Source organism: Acinonyx jubatus, chromosome D1 (genome assembly GCF_027475565.1).
Source record: "Acinonyx jubatus isolate Ajub_Pintada_27869175 chromosome D1, VMU_Ajub_asm_v1.0, whole genome shotgun sequence".
NCBI lineage: Eukaryota > Metazoa > Chordata > Mammalia > Carnivora > Felidae > Acinonyx > Acinonyx jubatus.
Genome location: NC_069390.1, coordinates 70,779,448 through 70,793,121, shown reverse-complemented (window position 1 = coordinate 70,793,121; position 13,674 = coordinate 70,779,448). Strand labels below are relative to the sequence as shown.

At 36.1% G+C, this 13,674-nt stretch overlaps 1 protein-coding gene across 4 annotated transcripts in view; it reads right to left on the bottom strand.

The window, feature by feature from the left end:
• The window catches only part of NAALAD2 (N-acetylated alpha-linked acidic dipeptidase 2), a 70,139-nt gene that overhangs the window by 24,321 nt on the left and 32,144 nt on the right, over window positions 1-13,674 (bottom strand). For all 4 annotated transcript variants that reach the window (XR_008290539.1, XM_015081238.3, XM_015081246.3 and 1 more), the window contains 5 exons: window positions 11,522-11,607; window positions 11,125-11,244; window positions 10,937-11,019; window positions 753-816; window positions 1-68 (listed from right to left, as the gene is read on the bottom strand). Coding sequence is in view for 3 of the 4 variants with exons in the window: in XM_015081238.3 (XP_014936724.2) it covers window positions 1-68; window positions 753-816; window positions 10,937-11,019; window positions 11,125-11,244; window positions 11,522-11,607 (421 nt within the window). In the remaining variant the exon portion in view is untranslated. The remainder of the gene's footprint in view (window positions 69-752; window positions 817-10,936; window positions 11,020-11,124; window positions 11,245-11,521; window positions 11,608-13,674) is intronic.

Here is a 13,674-nt window from a genome sequence, read left to right as displayed (position 1 = left end):
CTCTTTTGTCAGTTTATACACCAATTGGTAAAGAAGGGGTGTACAGTCAACTCTCAGAGTATAATTGCCTGAAAAAATAAAATACAATGTATTTTAATACTTCCAGGTGAAATTCCAAGAGAAGTCTAATTCTATTTCTAATTATAAACAATGTATAGTCTTGAAATCAAATAGCATCACTCTTATCTTTCGAGGGGGGCTTTGGCAAAGGAAGTGATAAGGCTATGCCATTCATATTTACTCCATCAATTCGACAGTGTATATCAAGACATTAGACCAGAGCATTTCAGTACCTCGGAAGTATGCTCTGACATTCATCTAGAAGTAATACAAAGAAAGCCTAGAGACACAAGTGTTGCATGTCAGCTTCCAAGCAAAGTCTGTAGTATGTACTCACTTCAAATTGCTCCCATAAAGTGTTTCTATGTGGAATATCCCATAAAACATTCTTCTGAAATATTGTAGCCAAATTCTTTTAATATCTCCACAGGAAGAATATGGTTAATACTAGAGTTTTAAGTAGTAATTCAAGATAGGCAAATGGCAGACATACTAAAGAAATTACAATCAGTAGCTTAGTTATGACTCATACTGATTCATTTGAATCATAATCATTTTCTCTGTGGTCAAGTGGAAAATGGAGGTACTATTGAGGAATTTCATAGGACGAGAATAATCTCAGTTTACAAGTTAGTTACAATTTGCAGACTGAAAAGATGATGCATTGTTGAATAATCTGAAGTAAGATTTACCTTCTATAGATGAATCAGAATTGATATAAGCAATGCTTCTCTCCTGGAGTGTTTTTGCATTCTCCTACAGTTGAAGCAAAGTTGTTATTTAATTCACAATATTTCCAATTGTGGAAATAAATAAGCAAATTAATTTAGTATAAAGGTGGTCTACAGATACCTTTATGAATCCAATATCTATGCCTTTGCCATAATTTATGAGAAAATGCAGATAACTGGTTGGTTGACAACATTAACACAACTAAAAAGAAAAATATGTGTAGCTACTATTTATAGCAATAGCAAGGATTCTCAGAAAAAAAGTATTTTCACAGTGTGGTTCCTTGACTCCTTGCATTAGAATATGAAGGGGTGAGGCTCCCAGATTTTGGGCCCCACTGCAGATGTACTGATTAAAAATTTCTGAAAGTACTGGAAATCTGTATTTTCTAAAAGGTATCCCTGGAAATCCTTACATACACTGAAGTTTGAGAGAGCTACTGAGACTGGAAACCCAAGTATAATTTTAAAAGTCAGAAATAGAGTAAATTTATCTATTTTTTTTTTAAGTATTTTATTTTAGAGTGCACGTGCACACAAGCAGGGGAGGCACAGAGACAGGGAAAGAGAATCCCAAGCAGGCTCAGCACTGTCAGCACACAGCCTGACACAGGCCTTGATCCCGTGACTCTGGGATCCTGACCTGAGCCAAAAATCAAGAGTTGGATGCAACCAACTGAGCCACCCAGGTGCCCCTCCATTTATCTATTTTTAAAAGAGGAGATGCAAAGAAAAATAATTTTCAAAAGGAGGATAGAAAAAAAGCTAGATGGAGAGAAGGAAAGCCATTAGGATAGTCTCTTCCTCTCACTATAACACACACACACACACACACACACACACACAACTATCACACAGATGGGATATGCTGAGAGAGGCTTTTACTTCTCTCTAGCTTGCTACCTCATAAGAACACACTATAATAGGACACAGTCCAAGATAGACGCATATAAATACTTTGAACTCAGTTCCCAGGCACACCAAATCTACACCCACAAACAGAGCAACTCTTCCTAAAGAAGAACTGAGGGCTGACTGAACAACTTCTGCATGACAAAGAATAGAGGGACCACATAAAGAAGGGTAGGAAAGACAGACACACAGTAACATTGAGAACAACCACCCGATGTGGCAAACTAGAGTAGAGAGGGATATCACTGAGGGGCCGATGGACAGAGTCACCTACCCTGGGACACAGAAAAACAAAACAAACAGTAATTTAAAAGGAAACTAGAGAGCACCTGGGTGGCTCAGTTGGTTGAGCAACGGACTTCGGCTCAGGTCATGATCTCACAGATCGTGAGTTCGAGCCCCACGTCGGGCTCTGTGCTGACAGCTCAGAGCCTGGAGCCTACTTCGGATTCTGTGTCTCCCCCTCTCTCTACCCCTCCCCTGCTCACCCTCTGTGTCTGTCTCTCAATAATAAGTGAATGTGTAAAAAAATTTTTTTAATAAAATAAAGGGAAACTAGATTATTAAGTGAAGGAAATCCATTTACCAACCATAGAATGTCTGCCAAATGGGTGTAACTGCTTGAACCCTCTCCAGGGTCAGATTACTCAGTCCTCTAACCCACACCAGCTTCAGCTGTCCCATCAAGGTGACCCAGGCACAAAGCACCATGTCATATCTGGCCTGCTCCCATGCCATCTCCAGCCATCCCACCAAGGCAGCCCCAATGTAGAGCACCCCAAAAACCCTTGGCCTGAGTCTGCTTCATTTCAGCTGACCCTCCAAGGTGACCATAGTGCAAAGCACTCCAGGAACCATGGGTTACACTTGCTCCAGCTGACCTGACAGGGTGCCTCTGTGTAGAGGGCCCCAGCCAATGCCCATCCAGCACCAACCAGCCAGCCAAAGCCAACAAGTACACAGTCTACACAGGAGACATTCTTCTATAAGGCTCCTCCTTCAAGACTGGAAGAGGTACCCATTCCACATAATTCATAGAAACAAACAAAGTCAGACAAAGGAGACAGAGGAAGATGTTCTAAACAAAAGAACAAGACCTCAAAAAAAGAACTAAATGATGCCGGGAGCCAATCCATCCAGCCTTCCTGATGGCACAGCCTGGGTGGTTGGCAGAGGGCAACGCACAGCGACCCTTTGAATGGGAAGCTACCAGAATCCCTCCTGTTATTCATCATGGCCATCCTCATGGTCTAATTAGCATTGATGACTCAAAATAAACCCATGGGGGCAAACTCAGGGATATATAAACTCCCTCTGGGAAAAACCATGAGAATCCAAAGATGGATAATGAAACCTTATACCCAGCCGGTGCCACCCCTGCCTGCCTGTCCCCCACCTAAAGGAAGGATAGCCCCATATATTTCCCAGCCAAGGAGGGGGACAAATGGGTTTGAAATCCCCACCCGGCCAACAAAGGAATGTATCCATGGATACAAGTTACTCCAAACCCTAGACCCACTTGGCCCCCAGGAGGCATTCCAGATGATAACTGGACCTGGTGGGTTAAGGTACAGAATGGTTCATTAGCTCCTAGGTATACATTGTCTCTCTGGGAACGCATAAGGCGTGGGTTCCCAGGGCCCTCTTGGCTCCCTCCCGGCACCCCAGACCAAAGAGAATACTTTTGTTCCTTGTATTGCAAATGGTTCAAAGGAACAATTAAGAAGTCATAGCCCTGTAAACGTTCCACTTGAGGTGTTGAGAGATAGATGACCTTTCATGAAAATAGCAAAGCAAATGCTTTATAGACAAATGTAGATTCATAATGAAAATAGTATGAAGAAATTAATAAGCAAAAGGGCAGGAGGGAATGTTACAAGAAAATAACTATGTTGTTCCTTACTGGGTGATTACACAAAGAAACATATTTAGAATTACGTAATGCTGAGAAACATAGATGATGCACTCTACAAGGAAATTGCTAACACATATAATGCCACATTTGCCACAATAAAGCGACCAGTCTAACACACTGCTATTGTCTGTGTCCATTTGTTATTTTTGTCGACGCCATTCATCCTTTGGGAACCCCTGGACCTGCTAGGGCTGGACCTCAGCAAAATGAAACAAAAATAAGCCATCTACCTGAGAAAGAGTTCAAAGTAATGGTCATAAAGATGCTCAACAGACTTGAAAGAAGAATAGGTGAGTTCAGTGAGAATTTCAACAACGAGACAGAAAATATAAAAAAAGAACCATCAGAACTGAAAAATACAATAACTAAAATGACAGCAGAATAGAGGCAGCAGAACAGATCAGTGAGCTGGAAAACAGGATTGTGGAAAGCAACCAAACTGAACAGCAAAAAGAAAAAAAAAAATTTAAATTAGGACAGGTTAAGGTATCAATGCATTAAGCATAACAACTTCTGCATTACAGGGTTCCCAGAAGGAGAAGAAAGAGAGAAGGAAGCAGAAAACTTATTTGAAGAAATAACAGCTGAAAACTTCCCTAACTGGGGGAAGGAAAGAGACATCCAGGAATACCAGGGATCCCCAAATAAAATAAACCCAAGGAAGTCCACACCAAGAAACATAATAATTAAAATGTCAAAACATAAAGAGAATGTTAAAGGAACCAAGGGAAAAGCAAATACTTACATACAAAGGAAACTCAATAAGGCTATGAGCTGATTTATCGGAGACTTTGCAGGCAAGATGTGAGGGGCATGATACATTCAAAGTGCTAAAAGTGGTAGAAAAAAACATAACCAAGAATACTCCATCCACCAAGTTTACCATTCAGAATTGATGAAGAGATAGTTTCCCAGATGAACAACAGCTAATGGAATTCATCATCACTAAACCTGCCTTCCAATAAACATTAAAGAGACTTCTTTAGAAAAGAAAAGGTCATACTAGAAAAAAAATTTATGAAAGGAAAAATTTCTACTGGTAAAAGCAAACATATAGTAAAGGTAGTAAATGAGTCACTTATAAAGCTAGTATGAAGGTTAAAAAGACAATAATAATAAAGTCAACTATATTTAGAATATTAGGTAGGCAGTATGAAAAATATGTAAAATATGACATCATATAAATAAAATAGGGGGAGGGGCCAAAAATTTAGTGTTTTTGAATGTATTCATACCCAAGCAGCCATCAACTTATATAGAGTACTAATAGATAAGAGGTTATATATCAACTTTACCATAACCACAAACTCAAACCTATAATACACAAAAATAAAAAGGAACCCAAGCATAATACTAAATGAACACCATCAAATCACAAAGAGAGCAAGAGAAGAACAAAGGAACAGAAAAAAAACTAAAAAAAACCCAGAAAACAATTAACAAAATGGCAATGAGTATATATCTATTAATTAGTACCTTAATGTAAATGGACTAAATGCTCCAATCAAGAGAGAATGACGGAATAGATTAATAAGCAGAATCCATCTATATGCTGTCTAAAAGAGACTCACCTCAGATCAAAAGACACACAGAGACAAAAAGTGAAAGGATGGAAAAAGATATCCATGCAAGAGGAAGCAAAAAAAAAAAAAAAAAAAAAAGTTGGAGTAGCAATACTTTTATCAAACAGACTTTAAAACAAAGACTATAACAAGAGACAAAGAAGGCATCACATAATAAGGAGATCAATCCAACAAGAAGATATAACAATGGTAAATATCTATGCACCTAACATATAAAGCAATATATAAAGCAAATGTTAACAGACATAAGAAGGTAGAAATCCACAGTAATAGTATAACAGTTGGGGATTTTAACACCCCACTTACATCAATAGATATATCATCCAGACAGAAAATCTATTATGAAACAGTGGTTTCAAAATGAATCATTAGACTAGATGGATTTAACAGATAAATACAGAACATTCCACCCAAAAATAGAAGAATGCACCTTTCTTTACAATGGCACATGCAACATTTTCCAGATCATATGCTATATCACAAAACAAATCTCAATAAATTTAAGATTAAAATCCTATTAAGCATCTTTTCCAATGACAATGGTAAAAATTAGAAATCAATAACAAGAAGGGAACTGGTAAAAACACAAATATGTTGAGGTTAAAACAATATGCTATCAACAACGAATAAATCAATGAATGAATCAAAGAGGAAATAAAAAAATACCTGGAGACAAATGGAAATGGAAACAATGATTCAATTTTTCAGCACACAGCAAAAGCAGTTCTAAGAAGAAGGTTTTATAGCAATACATTATGGCCTACCTCAAGAAACAAGAAAAATCTCAATCTAACCTTACTAGAAGAAGAACAGGGGTGCCTGGGTGGCTCAGTTGGTTAAGGAGCCAACTACAGCTCAGGCTTCATGGTCTCATGGCTTGTGAGTTTGAGCCCCGGGTCAGGCTCTGTGCTGACAGCTGAGAGCCTGGAGCCTGCTTCGGATTCTGTGTCTCCCTCTCTGTCCCTCCCCAGCTCACAACACTCTTTCTCTCAAAAATAAATTAACATTAAAAAAAAATTTTTTTAAAGAAAGAAAAAGAACAAACAAAACCCAAAATTAGTAGAAGAAAAGAAGTAATAAAGATCAGAGCAGAAATAAAGGAAATAAAAACTTAAAAGAGAGAAAGTATCAGTGAAACTAAGAGCTGGTTCTTTGAAAATATAAACCAAATTGATTGCCCATTAGCCAGACCCATGAAGAAAAAGAGGACTCAAAATCATGAACAAAACAGAAGTTAAAGCTAACACCATGAAAATACAAAATATTATAAAAGACTATAAAAATTAAATATCCAAAAACTGGACAAGCTAGAAGAAGCAGATAAAATTCTAGAAACATACAATCTTCTCAAACTGAATCAGAAGAAATCAAAAATCTGAGCAGATCAATTACTCGTAACAAAATTGAATCTGTAACGAAAACACTCCCAAAAAACACAAGGCCAGCCCAGTGGCTTCACATATATATTTTACCAAACACTTACGAAAAGCTAATATGTATCTTTCTCAAACTATTCCAAAAAAGAGAAGAGGAAGTAAAACGTCCCATTCTGTGACGCCAGCATTACCCTGATACCAAAACCATCTAAAAGACACTACAAAAAAATAAATACATAGAAATAAAGAAAATTGAAGGCCAATATCCCTGATGAACATAGATTCAGAAATTCTCAACAAATTATTAGCAAACCAAAAATGCAAGGATCATTTATGATGATCAAGTGGGATTTATTCCAGGGATATAAGGGTTGTTCAATATTTGCAAATCAATGTGACACACATTAACAAAATGAAGAATAAAAAAATCACATCATCTTAATAGATGCAGAAAAACCATTTGACAAAATTCAAAATTCATGATAAAAATTCTCAGCAACTGGGTTTAGAAGGAACATACTTCAACATAATAAAGGCCACAAACGACACACCCACAGCTAACCTCACACTCAATGGTGAAAAGCTGAAGGCTTTTCCTCTACAGATCAGGAACAAGACAAGGATGCTTACTCTTGCCAGTTTCTCCAACATAATATTGGAAGTCCTAGCTGTAGCAGTCAGACAAGGAAAAAAAAAAAAAAGGCATCCAAATTGGTAAGGAAAAGGAAAACTGTCACTGCTTGTAGATGACGATACTATATACAGAAAACCCTAAAGACTCCACCAAAAAACTAATGGAACTAATAAATGATTAAGTTTCCAGATGTAAAATTAATACACAGAAATCTGTTGTTTCTATATGCCAATAACAAAGTAGCAGAAAGAGATTTTAAAGAAACAATCCCATTTACAACTACACCAAAAAGAAAATACCTAGGAATAAATTTATCCAAGGAGGTGAAAGATCTGTACTCTAAAAAGTAGAAAGTATTGTTGAAGGAAACCAAAGATAACACAAACAAATGGAAAGATATACTATGCTGGTGGAATGGATTAATTAATATTTTTAAATGTCCATAGTACCCAAAGCAATCTACAGATGCAATGCAATCCTTATCAAAATACCAGTAACTTAGCATTTTTCACAGAACTAGAACAAATAAGCCTAATATTTGTATGGAAGCACAACAGACTATAGATAAACAAGATAATCTTAAGAAAAGAGAACAAAACTAGAGATATCATAATCCCACATTACAAACTACACTAAGAAGCAATAGTAATCAAAACAGTATGGTACTGGCACAAAAATGGCACACATTGGGGTGCCTGGGTGGCTCAGATGGTAGAGCCATTTGGCTTGATTTCAGCTCAGGTCATGATCTCATGTTTCGTGAGTTCAAGCCCCACTTCGGGCTCTGTGCTGACAGTGCAGAGCCTGCTTGGGATTCTCTCTCTGTCCCTCTCTGCCTCTCTCCCATTCTCTCTCTCTCCCTCAAAATAAATTAACTCCCAAAATAAATAAACTTAAAAAAAAAAAAAAACTCTTAAAAAAACAGGACACATAGATCAATGGACCAGAATACAGAGCCAAAAATAAACCCACTTAATTGCAATTACTCTATGACAAAGGAGGCAAAATATGCAATAGGAAAAAGACAGTCTCTTCAATAAATGGTGTTGGGGAAACTGAGTAGCTACATGCAAAGGAATGAAACTAGACCATTTTCTTATACCATACACAAAAACAAACTCAAAGTTTATTAAAGACCTAAATGTAAGACCTGAAACTATAACACTCCCAAAAGAAAATATAAGCAGTAATCTCCTGGATATCAGCCTCAGTAATATCTTTCTGGATCTGTCTCCTTAGGCAAGAGATACAAAGGCAAAAACAAACAATTGAGACTACATGAAAATAGAAAGCTTTTGCACAGCAAAACAACAACAAAAAAAAAACAAACAAAAATATCAATAAAACAATAAGGCAACCTACTGAATGGGAGAAGATATTTACAAATTATGTACTAAGAAGGGATTAATATCCAAAACGTATAAAGAACCGATACAACGCAACAACAACAAAAAAAACCCTAATAAGCCAATAAAAAGTGGGTGGAGGACCTCAATGGACATTTTTTCAAAGATGACATACAGATGGCTAACAGACACATGAAAATATGCTCAACATCATTTATCAGGGAAATGCAAATGAAACCCACAATGAGATATCATCTCCTATCTGTCAGAATAGCTAGTATCAAAAAGATAAGAAATAACAAGTATCGGTGAGGACGTGGACAAAAGGGAACCCTTGTGCACTGGTGGTAGGAACAGAAATTGGAGCAGTCACTACAGGACAGCGTGGAAGTTCCTCAGAGAATTAAAAATAGAACTACCATATGATCCAGAAATTCCACTGGTGGGTACTTATCCAAAGAAAATAAAAACAAATTAAAAAAGATATATGCACCCCTATATTTATTACATCATTACTTATAATAGCCAAGGTATGGAAGCAATCTAAGTGTCCATCAAGGGATGAGTGAAGAAGATGTGATGTCTCTCTCTACACACACACACACACACACACACACACACACACACTCACTCACACGAGAATACTACTCAGTCATAAAAAAGAATGAAATTTTGCCATTTGTGACATTGTAGATGGACCTATAGATGGACCTAGGAGGTATTATGCTAACTGAATTAAGTCAGAGAAAGACAAATACCACATGATTTTACTTATGTGTGGAATCTAAGAAACAAACAAAAAACAAAGGCTAATAAATACAGAGAAAAAACTAGTGGTTGCAAGAAGGGAGAGGAGTGGGAAAATGGGCAAAATAGGTGAAGGGGATTAAGAGGTACAAACTTCCAGTTATAACTAATAAACAAGTCATGAATGTAAAGTACAGCATAGTCAATATTATAATAACTTTGTACGGTGATAGATGGTAGTAACTACACTTATTATGGCAAGCATTGAATAATGTATAAAATTATCAATCCACAGTTTGTGTGCCCAAAACTAATACCGTATGTCAACTATACTTAAATTTAAAAAGAAGAATAGGGGCACTTGGGTGGCTCAGCCAGTTGAGCATCTGACTCTTGGTTTTGCCTTAGGTCATGATCTCACGGTTCGTGAGTTCAAACCCCGCATTGGTCTCCATGCTGGCAGTGCAGAGCCTAGTTTGGGTTATGTTCTCATTCTTTCCCCTCTCTCTCTCCTTCTCTCTCTACTCTTCCCCTGCTCTTGAGTATGCATGCTCGCTCTCTCTCTCTCTCTCTCTCTCACTCAAAATAAATAAATTTAAATTAAATAAATAGAATATATTATAATAAAAAATGTAAAGCTGTGAGTGGTTATGGCACAAGTGAGGACTATTTCCTCTCTCCCCTTGCCCATAATGGCCAAATAGTAGCTGTCTCTTCTATAGATAGAGTCAGAGTTTCCATTATAACATTTTGAGTAGAAATAAAGATTCCTTAACTATTTTTAAGAAAATTATGCTGCTGAATATTATCATGAGTTCACAGTGTTGAAATTGTCTTTTAACCCCGATTTATTTAGATTAATGTGAAGTACATGTTTTATTTTATATCTGAGATTTTTTTGATCTTTAAGTTGGTAAAATTAGAGAAACAGAGTCACGTATTTATATACACATGCATTCACAAGAATTTGCATTTTTTAAAGTAGAGGAAATTTGATTCATCCAAATGAACAGTCTACTTCCAAAATGCATATTGATAATTACCAAAATGATAACAAAACTTTGCCATGTCAATTGAATATATGGACAAGAAAGCAGAGAAATAACTATATGATTTCACCCCCACGTTTATTTCATTCACGTTATTTCAAAATAAACAGGTAAGTAGTCAGGAGGAAAGTATTTTAAAACCAGACAATAACAAGAAATATATGACATGCTTTAAAACAATTCTATAAAATATCAACCGAAAGATAAATAGACAGTGCAGGTAAAGCAAGTATACAGTGTTCATGTCCTGACAAAAATGTGTGGCCTTACCCTGTACGTTAAAGAACTTACTCAATATGGAGGCTAAGGGAAGAAGAAAGAAGGGTGTCTAGGAGAGACACTTAAAGATAAAGCATCTGGGACCAGTGTGAGATGAAAATCAATCATACCTAAAAAAGAAATAAATACCTGAAATCAGAAAGGCTATTTACTAAAATAATTCCATTTACAAAATTTCTTAAATTTTTTAGTCTTTCTCCAAACTAAAACCATTTTTAGCTAATGGAATCTATCTGTGATCACCCTGAAATACATGTATTTGTTTCCCTGTTGATCAAGAACAAGAACCTCCGGCCATATTTACCTCAGCCCATTCTGTGGAGCCCAGCAGCCCAAATTCTTCTGCATCCCAGCTGGCAAAAATAATTGTTCTTCTAGGTCTCCAGCCTGCAATCATTGTTAACATACATTAATTAGGCATATGTGCCTAAAAATAGAGGAAAATTAAGTGAGTCATGTTTTGTCATCAACTACCAAAGAAACATCACTTACCTCTACCCATCAGTTTTCCAAAACTCTGGACAATTTCTTGCAAAACAGCAGCTCCACTGGTTGGGTCAATAGCTCCAAACACCCAGGAGTCCCGATGACCTCCTAGAATAACATACCTGTCTGGAAAATAATGTGTTCAAAAGAACTACAATTTTGAATACCTTACAAATACTTGTGACTTGGGTCTTTAAATTAAACTCCCTTTTGGTTGTGTTTCTTCTATAGAAAAAAAAAATCAACACTTATAAAGTACAGGTTTCTTTTAGCGTTGTGCAATTTTTTTTTTTCAAATGTAGTTGTCTCTAATCACTCAAGGGAAATAATTATTGACTAGAGGTTTTTATCTCTTACTCTTTTAATCTTTGTGAAAATGAAGTGTTTAAAAATTCATACTCACCAGGTTCCACAGATCCTCTGATTGTTCCAATTACATTATAAATCCTTGTAATTTTATTGGTGTTATGAACATGCATTCTAACCTTCCTAGGATTACAAAGGGAATAAATTACTTCACGTAGAGCATTATGTCTAACAGTTTTGTTCCAACGTTTTATTATGAAAAATCTCAAAATTACAGAAAACTCTAATAAGTCAATGAATTCCCGTACATCCACAACCTAAATTCTATAATCATTAATATTGTTGATGTGTGCAATTTTCAAATGGTTAATGTATTTTACTCCTAAGTACTTAAGCATGCTTGAAGTCAGATTTTGAAAATAGAATGTCAATATTTTTTATTGCTTCTCCCACAAAGCTATATTGTTAATAAAGTCCAAAATACTTATTCAAAATGTCTTGGGTGTTCATTCTAAACTTTGTAAGTATACTGTATGAATTACAAAAATAAGACAGCCAATTATGTGTTAAAGAACAAATAAGCATTTTTTAGGTAGGTCTTTGTATTTACATTAATTCCTGCTGGTGAGTAACTTTCTTCAAGGTTATTGACCTTTCTTCAAGGTTATTCAGTCAGTACATTGTTAAATAGCTGGCTGAGAGCTGCCAAAAAGAAACATGGCAAATTTGGGAAGGAAATAGGAATTTGGGAAGCACCTGCTAAAATGCACAAGACAACTGTATGATGAAACTTTTCTAGCCCATCACTGTTGATTCTGATTTGGGCCAGCGTTTTATATATCCGTTCATGAAATACAACTTCCCAAATTATAACTCAAAGGAAAATTCAATCAAGCTCAAATAGAAAAACAAACAAAAAAGCCATTCACATTTTATGAACCCAAAATGATATGGGAAAATGCTGAGCCATTTTTTTCAGAAGTAAACAAAATAAGTCTTTACCCTTGGGGGGTGGGGTAGATAGAGGAATCTCAGCAGTTTCTAATTTATGTTTATTTATGAATGGAGGAATTAAGAGGTTGTCAAAACCTTTACATTGCTAACTGCAGATTCTGGTTTTTCCCCACCAGAAGTATACTGTGTTTCTGAATGCATATTCAGATAAAAAAAAATATTTTTAAATGTTCATTTAAAATATCAAATAGATAAAAACTAATAGCAAAAAAGCAGAAACACTTTTAGCATGTATATCTAAAAATAGAAGCCCAAGATTAGTAAGAAACCCCAAGCCATTGATACTATGTCATTAAATGAAGAAAATACGAATGTTACAAATGAGGAATGAGGAAAAAAAATCTATTTAAAAAAATTTTTTTTTAATGTGTATTTATTTTTGAGAGAGACAGAGACAGAATGCGAGTGGGCTAGGGGCAGAGAGGAGGGAGACAATGAATCCAAAGCAGGCTCCAGGCTCCGAGCTGTCAACACAGGGCCCAACTTGAGGCTCGAACCCACAAACTGTGAGAACATGACCTGAGCCGAAGTCGGACGCTCAACCGACTGAGCCACCCAGGCACCCCGGAAAAAAAATCTATTTTAATCAAAACCTGAAAATAGACTATACACATATTTAATCCTTAAGCCTTCCTAGTTTTAATACCATTGACTCCAGAAGTTTCTAAAAGAATATCCATTTGTCCTACTATCACTTCAAATTCATAATGTTCCAAAAAAAAAAAAAAATGAACGACAATGTAAGCCCCACATGGGAGGGAATTTTGCCTGTTTTGTGCACTGCTGAATAGTACCTAGGTTATAGTAAATGCTCAATAAATATTTGTGAAATGAATGAATAAACTCCTTTAAGGAAAAAGCAAGAAAGGCCTTAGCTCATCCATCAGTTACCTCTGCCTATCACTGTCTTTGATTAGAAGATTTCACAACTCTGTAGAGATTGAGGTTAATTTGTAGAAACAACCCATCGACTGAAACACCCACTCTGTCTAGTGAATATTTAGTTCATTCCTTCAGAGTGGAAGAAACAAGTTTTTCCGCTATTGAGTGCTGTACTTTCATTCCAGCATTCTGTTTTTGTATCATTGAATTTTCCTTTGAACCATCTTAAACTCTTTTGCAGCTTCCTTATTAATGAATTAAATGAAATATTTGACACATGTTCATTTTATATCTGTAGGAGAATTATGGTTTTACTTTAAAAAATCATCCTTTAGCATTTTTGGAAGTTCCATT